General features: G+C 35.3%; 2 protein-coding genes and 1 pseudogene across 2 annotated transcripts; 2 read left to right on the forward strand and 1 right to left on the reverse strand.

Annotated features, from left to right (window-relative positions):
• Window positions 1-1363: 1363 nt before the first annotated feature.
• Window positions 1364-9681, reverse strand: LOC125221585 (annotated as a pseudogene).
• A 3871-nt stretch (window positions 9682-13552) lies between these two features.
• LOC125221602 (60S ribosomal protein L23) lies at window positions 13553-15479 on the forward strand. Its single transcript, XM_048123755.1, has 4 exons — window positions 13553-13689; window positions 13770-14054; window positions 14536-14577; window positions 15214-15479. The coding sequence occupies exons 1-4, from the start codon at window positions 13677-13679 to the stop codon at window positions 15294-15296; spliced, it is 423 nt and encodes a 140-aa protein (XP_047979712.1). The 5' UTR covers window positions 13553-13676; the 3' UTR covers window positions 15297-15479.
• Window positions 15480-17102: 1623 nt separating this feature from the next.
• On the forward strand, window positions 17103-18965 carry LOC125221603 (60S ribosomal protein L23). The gene is made up of 4 exons (XM_048123756.1): window positions 17103-17227; window positions 17320-17604; window positions 18032-18073; window positions 18724-18965. The coding sequence occupies exons 1-4, from the start codon at window positions 17215-17217 to the stop codon at window positions 18804-18806; spliced, it is 423 nt and encodes a 140-aa protein (XP_047979713.1). The 5' UTR covers window positions 17103-17214; the 3' UTR covers window positions 18807-18965.
• Window positions 18966-19568: the final 603 nt, after the last annotated feature.

Raw genomic sequence — 19568 nt, forward strand, 5'->3', positions numbered from 1 at the left:
TTTGTCATTATAATCTTTATTTCTGGGAGCAAACTTGTAGTATGTAGTTGAGTTGTGCTGTTTAGTTGGGGGGGGGGGGTCTTTGACGTAGTGCTTTGTCTGACTATCTAAAAAGGTGGTGAATTTGTTTCTGATTAATTGGAATATAGAATATAGGTAATAGGATGCACAATCACGACGAAAACAGGTATCATCAAAATCAGGATTGCTTTAATAAATCAAAGAGTGAAATACATAGTCTATGCACTTTTAGGTTTGCACATTTGCAGTTCATGGAAAGCAAAATATCATGCATGTCAATGAAATTTTACATTTTGCATTTGAGTCACTTTTGCGAAAAGACGTCTCTCATTGTGAATCATCTCAGTGCTATAGCACACCAATATTATTCTCTTTTGCAAGTTCGTCTAACAGATGTGTCAAGTAAGTAATGCGAAAGAACTAGGCCATTTGTTAAAGTAGTGGAACAAATCTTTATGTGTCAAGTAAACTTGATTATTGTAATTAAAAATTAAGGTATTTTGCAGTAGAGATATATGGATATTTCATAGTAGAATTATCTAAATTTTTGTAGTAGAAAAATATCTAGATATTATATAGTACTATCCTTTTTTCGTTGTGTATCGCTTCCAACTTTTAAATCCTTCTTTTCATCGTAGCTCTTCCAACATCACTATGTCACTCCGTAAACAACTGCATTCGAATTTGTTGGTGCATTGTGGATGTTGATTGGATGAAGGAGTACCCTTCACTTGTAATCAAGAAATTTTATGTGGAGAAAAGATTTACTATCGTTTAATGCCAAAATTTCATTATATATCCTAATTGGATCGATCTTCATGATGTCATACTATTTCCTAACGAAATTTCATTATATTTAGACAGAAAGGATAAGAAGGAAGGTTAACATACCAATTAATAGAAAATCGGGGTAATAAAATGAATGCTTGTTTAAGTAGTTTTAGATTTCATTCTGCACAATGTGGTCATAGAACTTTTACAAACAATGGAACAATAAAAGATATTCCTAGTTTAAGTAATGTTTACGTTACACAGCCCAAATTCCATTTATTTGCGAAAGTGATTCAAAATCAATCTTATTCCTTTCGAAAGTAATCAACTGAAAGCCAGCATTAGTAGCATAAAGCTTCCACAATGTTTCTTTAATGATTAGAGAATATTAAGTCCTAAAATAGTTTCAAAAAGTGCAAAGTTAAGAGACTTCTCATGACAATTTTTTAGACTGACAATTAAATTCTTAAAGTTCAAGAACGATTTATCATGTGATCCACTCTAAACCAAAATAGGATCTTGGTACATATTTGCTTTACTTTTATTTTACTATTATTAAATAGCCAGAAAATGTGTTAAATTGTAGTAAATGGAATTAATCCTCAGGACATAAGTATCTGAAGAGAAAGGAGTTATATTACACTGAGATCGTCTAAATATAAGCTATATATATCTACTAAGTATTTTGCCTACGAGCTGACAACTTAAAACCCCATTCATAGCACACATAAAACTCATCGTATTAGTCCTTATACCTTGCAACCGACCTACGAATCAAATTACACAGCAAAATTGGACCTATCCATTGCTTCCTCAGTAATAACCGGTGTAGTATCCAGCAGAGGGTGCGGCAGCAGCAGCAGGAACTTGCTGGGCCGGAGTTGCAGCTACAGCAGGCTGTGCATAAGCCGGCTGGATTAAAAGGCAAAATAGAAATTAATCGACTTCACAGCAGAACAGAAAATTATCAATCTCCAGCACACACATAACCAGAAACAAGGGGTAACTTTTGTTCAATTTGTAATTAGCTCGACGGCTAATTCAGTTGGATAATCATGTATGTATAGCAATATGCAAGTACTGATGAGATCAATCAAAAGAACAACAACATTAATTTTATCTTTGATATAATCTATCTATCTATATTCCCTTCTCACACACATCTAGGCACGATTTTTTAGCTAAGATCTTGAAAGTGATCACAATTTTGTTGAGGTGGGGCAGGTCACTGATGAAAATTTTCAAAAAAGGCAAAACCATTTCTTTAAAGTGGGAGGTGCGAGGAACACATTAGTGATCACATCAAGAAGAACTAGCCTAACACCTAAAGTAACAAAACAAAAAATCTTGTTTGCTACCTGCGCTTGGTAGGTCTGAGGATAAGTTCCATATGCTGTATTTTGAGGAATTGGAACTGATGCTTGAGGATGTGCATAACTTGCTCCATAACCAGCATACGCAGCCTATGCACCGAAGAAAATTAAATATAATAAAGTATACAGCAATTTGCATTATGCAGCAGCTATACGAATGTAGAACCTATTGTAGTGGACAAAATAGGCCAATTACTGTGCTACAGAGTCCTATATGGCTATATGCATTTCTTATATACAAGAAATAAACCACTCGTGCATCATGGAAATGCAGAAAAAATAAGATTGATATACTTATCTCGCTAAAAATGCAGGATGTTTCAGTTTTTAATTTATGCTCTGCATACAAAAAAAAATGAAAACAGTGAAATACCGGTAGTGCATAATTCCACTGTTGTGCCTGAGTTTGTGGGGCTTGAGGCCAAGTTTGAGGTTGTACACCATAACCTGCTGGCCACTGATTTTGTGTACTAGGATACGCACCCTGCACAGAGGGTACAGAAGTCGAAACAAGTGATTTTGCAAGTTTTGTTCTGTCTGAAGCTAAATAGTCCTCGGCATGACGTTTCTTTGACACTGATGTGCTTCTATGGTTCAAGAACAATTTTGAATGTCGGTAATCTGCCTTCTTAACAGACATAGCATCTCCAAACAGATCCAGGAACTGCAAATTTCAAATGTAACGTGAAATTATGGCATGCCCAAATAAGACCTCTCATTCATTAAACCCAAATGGAATCAGAATCTCATTGACAAAATTGAGACATTTGTGCATTGGTAGTGTGAAAATTAAGCAACAGATTTTTAGTTTGCAACATAATGCAGAATAAAGCTACTACAGAGGTGTCAGTATCATTCAAAGTTGAAGAAGTCCACATGGTATAACTTGATTGAAGTCAGACAAACTTATGTAGAACATTGTAGAAACATAGTAGAACATTGGTTAATAATAAAACAAATTAAGAGGCCACATCATAACTGAATTTCAAATTCAAAAAATTGTTTGGAATCTGCAAGATTCATTACCTCCAAGAAAATGCTTGACAGCTCCTCCCGGTCATCAACACTTGCAATACTAGGGTTGTCAGGACTGGGAACTATAAATTTCTCAACCAAAGAATCTAGATATTCTATTTGCTTTGGAAGTGTTTGAACTGACTCTAAGTGTATCATTGCCTGCAAGAATCCAGATATAACAATTGAAACCAAAGGGTAACAGTATGAGTAAAGTTGGAAGACATTTCTTTTTTTTACATATATGTGCACTATCAATTTCTCTCTACATGGTCATTTTCCACTTGTGTGTGTAAGAAAAAGAGAGATACTGAAAGCTAAGTCGCAAAGGACAGATCAAGGAAAGCAGAATGCATATAACCTCCAGAAATGGTTTTGAAAGCGGCACACTCTCTACACCTCGAATAAGAATCTCTCTTGCCTTTTCAACATTGCCAGAAACCTTCAATACAAAATTTAAGAACATTTTAGATGTATAGCACACACAAAAATTTAAACAATCTCCAATGGTAGTCACAACATGTCATAAAAAAGTCAGTGCTTACATTTTAGTGTGAGAATGTTTACTAATATATAGTTAGAGGAATAGATAAGTTAAAGGGCATGATAAACTGTCTGACGATAATGAAATGAGACATGAGCATTCTAGACAGAGGAAAAGATAGCACTAATCAAACTTGTCATAAAAATGCTGAACATACTGAAACTGAAGTTCAATTCAACAGAACATGGTACTAGAAAATGTAACTACTTTGAACATAAAACAGGTTTAAATGGCCAAAATAACTAAACCTTTTTTCTAGATACAAGTGATATGCATAAAGTAGGAGAATAGTGAACTATAATCACATACACTAGTGCAATAGAAAGAGCACAACTGCATAAGCCAACGAGCACAAGAATGAGTAGTATGAAATTACAAAATGTACCAAGAATATGAAACGTGAGTACTGAGCGAACAACAAAGCCAAAGCTTGGGAATGCTCCTTTCCCTTCTCAATAGCAATTGCCTGTTCATACAAAGAACAAGCATCTTCCAATTTCCCCTGCGAAACAAGAAAATAAGTAAGAAAATGGTAGCAGCATTGCCAACCAGTAAACAGGAAAGCAAAGTCAAGAAATCTTACAAGTCGGTTTTCCATGTTTGCATGCTTTATTACTGCCTCTAGAAGACCAGGTGCAATCCCAGTGTGAACATGTTGATTAGACAATTCAAATAGATCAAAGGCATGAAAAATATATTCTAACTATATAGATAATATCAATAACTTGAGCGATGCTACCTTGACAAACACTAGAGTGGCACGAGCAAGAGCATTTTCCACAAGTTCCATACTACCACTAGCTTCCATGCACAGGACATAACGTATCCAGAATTCAGGGTATCTAGCACATGCTATTAAACACCTTTCGTAGAGCTTAACAACCTGAAAATGTAGATAATGTTACAGATCTAATATCTAGTTCAATATTATGAAAAGGACAAAATGACAAAGGAGTGCGAAGGAGAAATGCACAAGGAATACTCCTCACTGGCGGAAAAAGGGAGGCCCCTCAAATATGAAGGGAGGGACCCTCCTTCACTGACAGATAGATGGTTAGGAAGATAAGAACACACCTGCATGTATAACATTGGAACTTTAAACCATAAATAATGTCATACTACACATCTGAACCCAGAATTTCGACTCACAGATGAGAGTTTGAGTACTTAGCCTTATCGAAAGCAAATGGAAGGCCCATGCTTTCATCCAAGTTCAATATCCCTTTTTTAAAGAAGCTTCTCCAACGGTTTAGCCAATAAAGCATATGACGCGGCAGATACTACTTAACTGTAAGTCAATGTATAACAAGGACAACTAAAACTACATGCCAAAAATATTAGAAAATGTCCAAATTAAACACACTTAGATACCTTATTGAAGTCATCTCCACCTTCTGTGAAATCAAGATAATTATGCCAATTTTCAAGCTCCGCAACATTGAGAGGCCTCACGTGGAAATAGGGCCTCCTGATTGCTGTTTCAAAACCAATGATCTTAAAATCGAATTCTTTAGCTTTCTTATACATCTCTTCCCTAATAGCAATGTACTTCTCCAATTCCTCAGCATCTTTCAAGCTTGCGTTTACAGCCGTAGATGATTGTTCTGCAGCATCAGGAGGAACCTCTCCCTCATTTACTTGAGAATCTGTATCAGCAATGACAGGTGCCTCCTCAGCCGTTCGCAACTCAGACAGAGGACGACTAGCAACCAACTCTTTAAACCTGTAATAACATGTGCATGGATATCCCACACAGGGGTCAAATTATCAGTCATGAAGAATAAACCCACAACACAATTATAATTTACAATGTGTATACTGAATACAAATAAGCTCAAAGCCACTTCAGGTACTAAATTGAATGCTAGTTAACTCTTAATCCATGTAAAGGAAGATTTAAAACAAAAACACAAGACTAAGGAAAGCAGAATCAGGAGAATGATTCAGTTTCAATTTTGTTTCAACTGCGATACAAGTAAAAACTTCCACAACCAACATTCAAGTGGAACTACTACTTAGTAAAATTGAGGAGCATTGGATCAAGAAAATGAACTAACAGAAGGTTGACTTGACAAAAATATAACTAACCTTCACTTCATAGCACGTTCAATTACTATCATACTATGAAACAAACATTAAACCTAACAAGTGTATGTGCAAATTATTACCCTTCAAAATAGCGATCCAGCTGCTGATTTGGAATCTCTAACACCCTTGTATAAATTGTGGCAACACGGGACCAATCTTGTTCTGAAATTTCATACTCTATGTATTTGTCCCAGAGTGGGAAGCACAAATAATCTGTTCCAACATAAGCTAATGCTCTTTCAAATAGCCTGAAACATCATAACAGTATGTGAAGTAAAACTCAGTAAAGATGCAAGATAACCAACAATCCCCCACAAAAGCATAAGCAGACTAGTATCAACAAGGAACTATTCACTCAAAGAGCAGTTGAGAATTCCAAATCAACAAATTATGCTGTTCATTTACCTTCCTCGACAGAATCTTACACAGCTTGTCAAGGATGAGAGATACAGGCCATCTTAGCCCTACTTTGCGAAAGCTTGAGTAGAATTGTGTTTTGAAACACCTCATGTGCAATGGTTAAAAAAAGAAAAATTTCTTGAAAAATTACATTACTAACCCTAGGGAGAAGTATGACTGGAAGGCTGCCGAGGCCATGTTACATTTGAATCCCATAAACTCAGCTACTAAATAGTAGCAGTCAAGCAGAGAAAGCAAGGGTTTGCACATCAGGAAAAAATTAACTTGTCTAATGTGCACTCCCTAGTCCCTACAAACCTTAACACCCCAGACTTCAGTAACGGCTGTTGCAGATGGCTGAAAGCATGTTAGAGTGCGACAGAATATCACTTCAACACTAAATAACAACACACAGCTTGAATGACATAGTGGTTTTTAAGGATTTACCTTCTGATAGTGTCAGCATCTCCATAAGTGCCAATAGCGAAGACACAATAGTGCAACCACATGTCCACAGAGTAGGTAACTCCTTGAACAGCTCGTTCATAAATCTCTGCAACTTTGTCCACAGAGCTGAGTCGTGCCTCATGATCAGCATACTTCTTCCAGTAGCCATAGCATAGAGGAAATTCCGCCAAAAATGTATCATAAACTTTTTGAATCTTTGAAATATTGCCCTGATTGAGGAACTAGCACAGTTAGTTTCATTTGACATAAATCATAATGGAACAGGAAGGGGAATCCCCAAACCATCATGAGGCAGTAACTAAATATCAAGTTGATCTATTAAAAACAGTATGCAGAAGATCATTAAAAACCTGAAAATTGAATTGATCAGACATACCTCTGATGTTCTCTCTGTTTCGTCAATTAAAGTAGTCCAAGCATCAAAGTCCAAAGAATTAGTTGTTACTATGCTCCATAACCTTTCTTCTTCTGCGCTGAGGGCTGACAGAGAAATTTCAAACATGAATCAACACTCCATCAAAAACAATATTTGTTCAATTGTGCATTGCAAGGAAAGTGTTTACAAATACACCATTGTTAAATAAGATTAATTATTTTCATGGGATGAAACTTTTCATCTCCAGAACAGATTATCAAAACCTTACATGTGGAAAATTTTGAGCCATCTCATGTAACGAAACAAGTTTGCAGTTGAGATTAAATGCATCACAGCGGTGGGAAATATCAAACTATGGGTACATAGAATAGACCAACAAATTACCAAGGAAGCAATAACAGAGCCATGCAAATACTACATCATACAGAAATAAATTATGCCTTTTCATCAAGTTCACCGCCACTACCAAGTACCAACATTATATGTCCAAATATGGGGAATTTACTCAAACTTAACAGTTTATCCAACTAAAAGCCAAAAAAGCCTGAGACATTATGATCTTAAGAATTCAATTAGATAAAAACAGAAACACTAAGCAAACACCCTTCCAAAGATTTCAAAATGAGGAAAAACTTGTCAGTCCTACTGCCTTTAAAAGTTCTTTTACATTGAACACCTAAATCCAGAAGAAAACAATGTAATCAATCCCGTATGGTGGCTTATGGCGGTCCGTCCGAAAACCGCCACAGGGATATGGCGCATTGGTATAGCGGTATATGGCGGTCAATAATTAAATAAATAAAATAATACTCATATAGTTATATATAATTCAAAAATTAGGAGTAATATAAATATAACTTCTAAAACTCTTAAAACAATTAATAAAGCATAACATACAGCTCTAAACCCCATGTTTCTTGCATAATGCCCCATTCCTAAATGTAGTACACACCGCAACGTTGTCAAATAGTGGATATGGTGGTTCCATAGCACTATGGCGTTTCCACCAGCAAACGCCGCGCCATAGGCCATAGCGCCATGGCGCCGCCATATCCGCTATTTGACAACATTGCAATAAAATCAGATTATTGGAATAGAGTAACCTAGCCTCTACTCTACTCAGTAAAGTTTTAAATTATTATAGAATACCAGAAACATCTGAAGGTTGATGCATAGCAGCAGATCCAGTAACATCAGCTGAAGCAACCCCATTTTCAGAAATAATACTGGCTGCTCCATCCCTGGTCATGCTATCGCCATTGCCGAGTGAAGCATCATAAACAGAAACTTGGGTTGCATTTGCTGACGAGTTTGCAAGACCGGTCAAATTTTCACCAGCATCATAGGCCATTGTAACAGGGGTTTCTTGCTGGGAAACATTTTCTAGCACCACATGAGTACTCCCAGCATCTGCATTCACTCCACTGGATGAAGAAACTATTTCTCCTGTATTAGATATGCCACCAGGAGCAGCATTTTCAGTTTCTGGAAGAATGGAACCAGCTGCATCAGAAGTATTAACACTAGCAACATTCTGAGCTACAGAAGATGCTTGTTCCATCATGGTTTGACTGTCGCCCATAATACCAAGTTAGTGCCCACAAATAACTGCATAAAGTACAAGTAGCTTTTGTTAAATGAGCTACTGGTTCAGTAAAATATTGCACTCGCTGATAAAGATTTGATGAACCATGATCCTCTGATTTCGCTAGCATAATGAGTCAAGCTTATAAGTTATAACCAAGAGTAATAAATTCATAACGTTGTGTTTTGAGGCAGTTCATTTCACCAAAGAAATATGCAAAACCATATAACTAAGACTCCAGTATCCATAACAAATTTCTTTGAGCACGTAACACCTGCCAACAGAAATAACCAATGAACTCACGCCACTATCTGAGAAATGGAAAATATAGCTTTATTCCATGTAAAAAAGCATGAACATCAACCGAAGCTGCCACATCCGTAGAGAAACTCTCAGTTAACGGTATAGCTTTGCAGTATACATTTCAGCTTTCCCAACAGACTAGTGAATCATCAGCCATCCATTAAGTATTACAGCAAATCACACAATAATACTAACACATTTGGCTCTGCTGACATATGGAGGTTCAGGAAAGAAAGTTCACAAAAGAACTTCAAGTTTCATACTAATCCAAACCAGAAAAGCAAACTATCATATACTCTTGAATCCTGACAGCCGTCCTCACAAACAACTTGGTTCGTTTTCAAACCATATCACCAGAAACCACCCATCAACTACATAATTAGGAATTCGTGCATAAAACCCTAATTAGCACAATCCACAAGAAAAAAAAACGCATAAATAAAAAAAATATAGAGGTCATTAAGTGAAAAGGCACAAAACCAATCAACTATTTACGAAAACTAGTGACCTACCCACGGATTTGCAATAATCGAGCTACCAAAGTCGTGGATAAATTGAAAAATAAAAACAAGTCATTTTAACAAACCTGCAAACGGATAAGAGGACGAGCTATCTCCAAGCTTTCCAAACCCGAGATTCAGAACAAGAACTCCGAATTTTAGCTCACACAACGGGGAAAAGAAGACCGGAAAAGGAAAAATCGGAGCTTTTGATTGTGCAGTTTCAAGTTTGGAAGCGGAAAACACAACAGAAATGATATGGACTACGGTATGGATATTGGGCTCTTCGCGAAGAGCCCAGCCCAACTAAATGCTTGTGCTATATACTCCATATATATTTATATAGCAAACAGCCCAATTAAAAGTTTGTGAGTATAATTTCTTTTTCATAAAAATATAATACTCCTGCTAAAGAGCAAAGGTCAAATATGGTCCTAAACATATGGTCGTTTTATCAATTTGGTACTAAACATTATCTTTTTTATTATTTGGTCCCTTACAAATGAGCTCGGGCCGAAATCGATCCTAAATTGACAGAACCGTTAAAAGTAACGGTCAAACAAGGTGTTTAGCCGATTTTGACCAAATTAAATATGTTTATCAGATTTTTTATTTATTTCAAATATACAAATTATTATTCTAAAATAATTTAAAGTAAAAAATTAAAACCTCCTCTTCCAAATTCAACAGCCCGCCGCTGTTGTCATCGGCTGACGCCGCCGCTGCGCCGACCGCCGTCGCCGTCGCCGTCGGGAGGTAAGATTATTTCATTTTCAACTTTGTAAAACAAGTTTCTAAGTTATAAACTTGTTTCATCAGCCCCCAAATCAAAGCTCCTCAAGGAGGTGAACTCCACAACGGTTGTCCTCCCTCCGTCATCGTCGCTCCGACGCCACGCCGGCGGTACTCCTATGGTTCAGGCCTCCGTCGGCTGAGGTTCATCTCCAATTCGAAGAGATCCTCCCCCAATTCGACCAATTCGGAAATCCCCAAATTTCAAACTCTTCAAATCCGCTGCCTTCGTCACCGGTCACCACCAATGATCGCTGCCTCACCCTCACCGGACATCACTGTCGCTCAGCCGCTGCCGCTGCTCCACGGCGATTTCGTGTCGCCGTTGTTGGGAGAGCACAGTCGCAACCTCCATGCCGTCAGCGACCGCCGTCGCCGTCCCGGCTGCTGCTCGCTCTTGATCAGAACGTCGTCGCTGGTCTACGATGCCGCTGCTGCACTGTCGAAAGTCTGGTAGAGCCGTTGCCGCCGCTGAGCTGCCGGACAGAAACTTCAAAGTTAGAAGCGGCGGGCTGTTGAGTTTGGAGGATGAGGTTTTAATTTGTTACTTTAAATTATTTTAGAATAATAAATTTTTATATTTGAAATAAATAAAAAATCTGATAAAAATATTTAATTTGGTCAAAATCGGCTAAACACCCTGTTTGACCGTTACTTTTAACGGTTCTGTCAATTTAGGACTGATTTCGGTCCGAGTTCATTTATGAGGGACCTAATAATAAAAAAGATAATGTTCGTGACCAAATTGATAAAACGACCATACGTTTAGGACCACATTTGGCCTTTACTCTACTACTAAATGTTCGTGAGTATATAACAATTACAAGTGCGTGGGTTTCAATTTGAGTATTTCAACTTGATATGCACCAGCGTGTGATTAATGTGATTTGAAATATTGTTGTCTTCTATTGTCTGGTTAGATGACTTTGAACTTGAGATTGTGTAGACATATGAACAATGAACCTTAGATTTGAATGTCTTCGTCTAGGTCTCTAGGATGACGAGTCATTTGTTCTAGAGTCCATGACTCCATGTAGAGTATGGTAGAATGGAGGAAAATGGAAATAGTATACTTGAGCTACTGATAATGGCTAGTTGGACATATATTGTGATATTAGAGTGGTTTTAGTTATTATAGTTCACATGTGCATGTGGCAAAAAAATTTATCATGTATTACTACTTATTTTGCCAGTTAACTGTTCCATTTGGATCACAACGGATTTTTGAAAAATGTAGAAAAAAGGAGGGAAATTAAGTAGTGAAACGTGTACAAATTTTATATACTAACCACTTATAAATTGCGGAGTGTAATAAATTAAGGGAGTGTGAAAGTGAAACGACTTATTAGTATAAAAAAATAAATAAAACATGTAATGCTAGTAAAACATATGAAATGACAAAATATACTATTCTCGTCCAATTTAGGATGATTCATTTTCATTTTTTTTTTAAATTATCTCTATTTTTTTATATTAAAATACTTAATCTCATACTATTCGATATAAAGTGCTAATCTTAAAGTACACAAAATCTTTTCTCAAATTCAAAGAGTAATATTTGTGTTCACATAAAATATGCATAAGTTAAATATCAAAGAATAGATATTATTAAACGAGAGCATCACGAATTAGAAGTAATTAGAGACAGGGAGTGATCAATTGCTAACTCATCCCTTAGTTGCTAACTATAACTAATTTAAGACCATAAGATTTTAGAAATCTTGTGGTCTACAATTTGTCATGTGTAATTTCGTTTTTCATTTTTTGATATTAAAAAGATAATAGCAATTATCAAATTTAGGGTTTAGAAATACAATGTCAATATAGTGTATGATATACATCAACACGAAGACATAATAATGCCAACACAATTTCATATTGACATTTTACAAGCATAATATTGACATATTATGTAAGGTGTATTGACATAAATCTGTTCGTCAAAAAAACGAAAATTCAAAAAAAAAATCAAATTTTTTTCAAATTTTGGCGTCGGAACATATGCATGTAGTATATCGTTAGAATCCTTATAAAATTATCTTTAATCTGATATATGTTATATGAATTTAAAGTTTTGGGATTTCTTTTAAAAGGACATTAATACCCCTATTGATATTTATTAGAATTAATCCTATAGTCTTATTGACGTTTTTGTTGATCGTATTGACATTTTGTGGTTGATGATCTAGGCCTTTAATTTGAATATCTAATGGCTATTATTGAGTTGTAGTTAGCAATTAAACATTGAGTTAGCAATATAATACTCCCCATTAGAGACAATTGTATATAATTATATAAGCAGGGGAGTGATCAACTGCTAACTCATCCCTTAGTTGCTAACTACAACTAATTTAAAACCTTAAGATTTTAGAAATCTAGTGGTCTACAATTTGCCATGTGTAATTTCGTTTTTCATTTTTTGATATTAAAAAGATAATAGCAATTATCAAATTTAGGGTTTAGAAATACAATGTCAATACAGTGTATGATATACATCAACACGAAGACATAATAATGTCAACACAATTTCATATTGACATTTTACAAGCATAATATTGACATATTATGTAAGGTGTATTGACATAAATCTGTTCGTAAAAAATATGAAAATTTAAAAAAAAAATCAAATTTTTTTCAAATTTTGACGTCGGAACATATGCATGTAGTATATCGTTGGAATCCTTATAAAATTATCTTTAATTTGATATATGTTATATGAATTTAAAGTTTTGGGATTTCTTTTAAAAGTTAGTTATAACTAACTTGACATTAATACCCCTATTGATTTTTATTGGAATTAATCCTATAGCCTTATTGACGTTTTTTTGTTAATCGTATTGACATTTCGTGGTTGATGATCTAGGCCTTTAATTTGAATATCTAATGGATATTATTAAGTTGTAGTTAGCAATTAAGTATTGAGTTAGCAATATAACACTCCTCTATATAAGCATTACATAGTGATTAGTAAATATTTAGCTACCCATCACATCAATAGTGAGGAGCTTATTAGTATTTCGTTTGACGAATAATAATATATGCGCATATTGTGGAGATTTAGCTACTTGATGTCATGAAAATCATTTACTTAGATAATTTAGTAACTGAAATTTCTTTTTTACGAATGTAAGTTACTTATATTACTTGCTGAGTGGGTATAAATACAACCAATAACATCGTAATTTTAACTTGCCTCGAATTATATGATCGTGATGGATTCGATTTTAGACTTTATTCAACGGAGCCTCCTACATTTTGTGTAAGAGTTAGAAATGTGGTTCCAAGATCCAACTATATGAAGAGTGTTCATATGTAGCATTGGATTAGGCCCAAAGCCCAAAGCCCAAGAAATTTAGAGAAATAAACCCTAGCCCATATTCTACTTGACGTACAAAACCATAGCGCCTCCTCATTCTTCACTTGTTTCCAAAGGCCTACGAAAATGTCGAAGCGAGGTACGATCGGCAGATCAACTATCTGATTTATTCAAATTGCCCAAATGTATGGTGCTCATATCTTGATTGTGTGGCCGCAGGGCGTGGAGGATCCGCCGGGAACAAGTTCAGGATGTCGCTCGGTCTGCCGGTGGCGGCGACGGTGAATTGCGCCGACAACACCGGCGCCAAGAACCTCTACATCATTTCGGTGAAGGGGATCAAGGGTCGCCTCAACAGGCTGCCCTCCGCCTGCGTCGGCGACATGGTTATGGCGACCGTGAAGAAGGGGAAGCCCGATCTTCGTAAGAAGGTTATGCCCGCCGTCATCGTCCGCCAGCGCAAGCCGTGGCGCCGAAAGGACGGAGTCTTCATGTACTTCGAAGGTAATTTTAAGTATTTAACCCTCTTTTCAAGCCTCTGTTGGTAATACTTCAATGATTTAATTGCTTGCTGAATTTCAATCATGATATTGCCTTTAGTTTTTAGCTAGTTGATTCCCTGTTAAGCTAGAGCTTTGGTATTATCCTGGATATTTAGATTTCCTTTAGCAAATACCATAATGCCTATCTTGATGTTCATCTAGCACTCAGAGTCATCCTTGGATATTCCTCTTATTGCACTGGCTAATTCAGTCATCACCGAAATAAATGCTAGCGAGTGGAATTTTGAAATACTAAGCATTTTAGTTTGGTTGCTAACACTGTAACATAACTATTTTTAATGAGTTAGAGCTTATCTGCATTTTTGCCTATCATATATCATACCAATGGCCTGTTTTACTGACCGGTTTGCCTACCATCTAGATAAGTTAAATTTGAGTGACAAACATGCATCTTACCAATTGCCTATTTTCTCTACTTGCAGATAATGCTGGGGTTATTGTGAATCCTAAGGGTGAAATGAAAGGTATGCATTAAAGTTCCTTGATCTAAACTTCATTCTATTTGAACATGTGAGCATGCGTGTTCTGGGTGCCTGTTATATGGTATGCAATTATTTTGAGATCCAAATCTTCATTCATTCCATCAATGCCGGCAATAAAACTCAGCTGTACCTGTTATATGGTGTTTAACTGTTTATTAAGAATGATGGAATCATTACCCATACTATGCTCCCAGCCAATCAATCTGTTCTTTTTTGTATTAGTCTTTGCAATGGTGTTTATCAAGAATGATGCAATCATTGCGCAGGAATGCTCCTGCTCAATCAATGTTATTTTTTTGTTTTATGCCCTATAACTCTTCTATTAGTATCATAATAACAACACTGCAATTATAGCATCATTCTCTTCTGCTTTATTACAACTTGGAACTTAAGTATTGGTGCTTTAGTATGAATTATTTACACCCTGCAACCCTTCAAGCTCTAACATAAAGAAACCCCAATTATGACATCTCTTTCTCTCCCTCCTCTACACCAAATGTGCATGTGCATGTAATATATTTCAAAACATGCAGGCTTCTCTATTTTAAAAAGGACACAGATTTTATTTATGTGAAGTATGCAGATTTATAATTTTCTGTCTGTGTTTGTTAATTGCAGGTTCAGCCATCACTGGCCCAATTGGAAAGGAGTGTGCGGATCTGTGGCCCAGAATTGCTAGCGCTGCTAATGCCATTGTCTAGAGATTGTGAGCTTCAGTAAAGACTTAAATCCTTGTTTGGTTCTTTTTCCTAGTGTTGACTGATAAAATAGTTTGGAGGAGAGGAAATGAAATATTTTGAGGGCCATGAGATTTTCGAAGGGGTTACATGTTTTCCATATTTGGATAATGTTGGCTTTATGTTAATGAAGTTCTGTTGTTTTAATTGGATGGTCCTTATTTTTGTCATTAATAATTTTATTTAATTAATTTTCAATCCATTTCTCAAGAACATTCAAAAGGGAGATGAATAAAGTTTTATTATGGTAGCCTCCGTTTTGTTGAGTAATTTTATCGTGCAAACAAAATATATCAAGTACTCCATATGACAACTTAAAATGCATACAATTAAAATGGAGTATATGGTTAACCTTATCAGTTACAATCTTCGCATAATCACTTCAGTCACTAAGAGCCTCTGCAAAATCCTACTCTGTATTTAACTAGATCATCCGAAGTTTTCAGAAGAGTAGTGATAAATGCCAATACATATTTATATTTAATTATCTATTCATGAATACTGTATAATTTAAAATGAATTATATATTACATGTTAAACTTTTCAATTAAATATATGCCAAAGAGATGAACTATTTTTTATTAGATATCAACATTATTATCTTTAAATAAAATTGAAAATTATGTGTGAATTTATTCTACTAAATCTTTAAAATCAAACTCTTTTAATGATACGTTATAAAATAGTATAATATGAGTAATTTAGTAAACAAAATGATAGAACTTGTTTAAATAAAATCAATCTAGTTCTGTTTACAATTTTGTGCAATATGTATAAACAATTTATGAACATTTATTTATATTCTTTTTTAGAATTATTAATACGTAGTACTTATCATTTATGTTGAGGGTTAAAATAAATGAATAAATAATAGAGTTTGCGTATATTATGTTGCAGGTGATTATCTATGTGCATAATGTGATGGTTTAGTCGCTTGATATTATGGAAACCATTTCACATAGTCGAATATCACCTAGTCAATATTAATGTTGCTATATGTGTGGAGTAGCTAGTTGTATGGAGCGATATGTTGCTTGTGACGACAATTCAATAAATACTTGGAGAAAATATCTAATGTGATGTTAATGTACATGACATTAAAATCCTCATTACGTTCATAATGTAGTAACACTAGATAATCCACTGATGGAGGAAGTTTGTTTTCAGGTGCAACTTACACATTTAAGTTGTTTATTGGCCATAATGCAACCATTAATATCGTAACCTTATATTTCCAACATATTAATTTATAGTGATCAATCATCTCGCTCATAGACATCTTCCTTGTACTACTAAACCCCCTACTTTTCATGCAAGGATGAGGTTTAAGCTTAAACATGGTTCCCAATGAATCAACCATTGCAAATTTGCAATGAAGTACAAATTGAGGTTCGGATTGCTTGACTAAACTTGTGATATTTGCAATTTGGGATTAAATCTAAAAGAATAGTTTGATGAACACAATGACATTTATTCCCTTGATTACGCTGTTGGTTGACTTGATTCTAGTGAGTAACTGAGAATTTTAACAAAGAACATTCCTTCTAAGAAATAATTTCGTGAGTACATAGTTCAAATTTTGGTCTATATAATTACTAACGCCTTCGTCCATGAAAAATATTTTATTTATTTTATTTTAGGCAGTCCATAAAAATTAATATTTATCTAATTTTGATAATTTTTTTCTTTTTATTGAGGTGTGATTTATTTTAAACTAAATCTTTATATTTTACATGATCTTTAGGTTTATCTATTATTATTTAGGCCCAACTCTCTAAGCCCACAGCAAGAAACCCTAGCCCACACTACACGTGCTTGTAATTTCACGTACAAAACCCCAGCTACTCAGTCCTCACTTCCTTTCTAGAGGAGAGCTGCAAAAATGTCGAAGCGAGGTACGGTCGGCCGATCAATTACCGGAATTATTCAAATTGCATACCTCATTGTCCAAATGTATGATGTTCATGTCTTGATTCTGTGGTCGCAGGGCGTGGTGGATCCGCCGGAAACAAGTTCCGGATGTCGCTTGGTCTGCCGGTGGCGGCGACCGTGAATTGCGCCGACAACACCGGCGCCAAGAACCTCTACATCATTTCGGTGAAGGGGATCAAGGGTCGCCTCAACAGGCTGCCCTCCGCCTGCGTCGGCGACATGGTTATGGCGACTGTGAAGAAGGGGAAGCCCGATCTTCGTAAGAAGGTTATGCCCGCCGTCATCGTCCGCCAGCGCAAGCCGTGGCGCCGAAAGGACGGTGTCTTCATGTACTTTGAAGGTAAATTTAAAGTTCACCCTGATTTTTTCGACTTTTCTTTGATTTTTTGTTTACAAGCCTCTGTTGATACAATGATAGCGTTTCATTGCTTTTGTTGAGGTAAAATTATGATCTTTCGCGTAGCTTAAGTGTTTCACTGCTAATCTATAGCTTTGATTTGATATCGGTAACTATTTAAAGATATTTAGATATTTTTGGATATTCACTTGAATTGCATGATTAATTCAGTTTCCTTTGAAATTAAATTTTAGTGAGTGGATTTTAAAATTATAAGCCTTTTAGTTGGTCTGCTAACACTGCAACATAAATTATTTGTATTGAGTTTTTGCATCTGAGATTATTGACCTGTTTGCTTACCATTTATTAGTTAAGTTGAATTTTTAGTGAAAGACATATCCAACCAATGGCCTGTTTTCTCTATTTGCAGATAATGCTGGAGTTATTGTCAATCCTAAGGGTGAAATGAAAGGTATAGTAATTGAAGTTTCTTGGACTAAACATCATTCTATTTGAACAGTTTTTCTGTTTAAAGCATCTAGCCTTTTGTTTGAGAGCATGTATGTGTCTATTATGTGTGTGCCTGTTATATGGTATGCACTTAATATTAGATCCAATTCCCAAATCTTCATTCATTCAATCAACGCCTGCAATAGAGCCCAATGTTGCCATATGTAATGTTGTTTATCATGAATGATGGAATCATTACACATAATATGCTCCTGGCCAATCAATGTGGTTGTTTTTTTGTTTTACGCCCTGTCACTATTCTATTAGTTGCATAACAAAATGTTAATGATGACTTCTATTCTCTCCTACTTTACTCCTTGGAACTTAGGCATTTGTGCCTGAGGATGAACTATTTGCATCCCATAACTCTTCTATCTGTAGCATAATGAACCCCAAATATAACATCTTTTCCCTCCTACTTTACACCTCGGAATGTTGGTACCAATTGCAACATCCTTTTCTCTCCTACTTCACACCTCGGAATGTAGGTGGAGGTGTTTGAGTATGGACTGTTGTTTCAAAACTCGCATGCCTTCTCTATCTTAAATAACACAGGTTTTGGTTGTGAAGCATACAGATTTATAATTTTCTGTCTGCACTTGTTCATTGCAGGTTCTGCCATCACCGGCCCTATAGGAAAGGAATGTGCGGATCTGTGGCCCAGAATTGCCAGCGCTGCTAATGCCATTGTCTAGAGATTGTGAGCTTCAGTTAAATCCTTGTTTTTTTTTCTAGTGTTGACTGACAATAGTTTGGAGGAGATGAAAAGAGATTTTTGAAATGGGTTTAAATGTTTTCATATTTGTATTATGGTGAGTTGGTGACTTTATGTTAATGAAGTTCCGTTGCTTTGATTGGATGGCCCGTTATTTTTGTCACTTCTAATAATTTTATTTGTGCATAAATTTTTCTTGATTCATTTCTCAATCATTCACAAGTATTAAGAGACGAACAAATGTTAACCTAATCAGCTCTGGTCTTTGCAAAATCCTATATTTACCATACAATTAATACTACAATTACATAAACTTAAATGATAGAAGTAGAGCAATAATTGTCAAGAAAGAAAGTTTGGGGAGAGTTGTGACAAATGTAAGTAAAAAATTGTATTGTAATTAGATTTGTCCGTAATGTTGTATACATAATTGGATTTTTAAGTATTTTTGGTTAAAATCTACTATGAGTACGATTCATGAATGCTAAATAATTTAAAGGTAATTATTACATACTCCATCAAGCTTTTCAAATTAAATATATGCGGATTTTGGATATGATTAACTCTTCTATCAGATAGCTACATAATTATCTTACAATAAAATGAAAAATTTAATCTAAATCTTTCAAATCAAATTCTTTTAACGATATCTTTTATAATATTATGTATATACAATTTATTTTAAAATAAATTTTTGATGAAATATATAATTTGATCGAAATATTAATTTCACCATACCAAC

This window comes from Salvia hispanica, chromosome 4 (genome assembly GCF_023119035.1).
Source record: "Salvia hispanica cultivar TCC Black 2014 chromosome 4, UniMelb_Shisp_WGS_1.0, whole genome shotgun sequence".
In the NCBI taxonomy this organism is placed as follows: Eukaryota; Viridiplantae; Streptophyta; class Magnoliopsida; order Lamiales; family Lamiaceae; genus Salvia; species Salvia hispanica.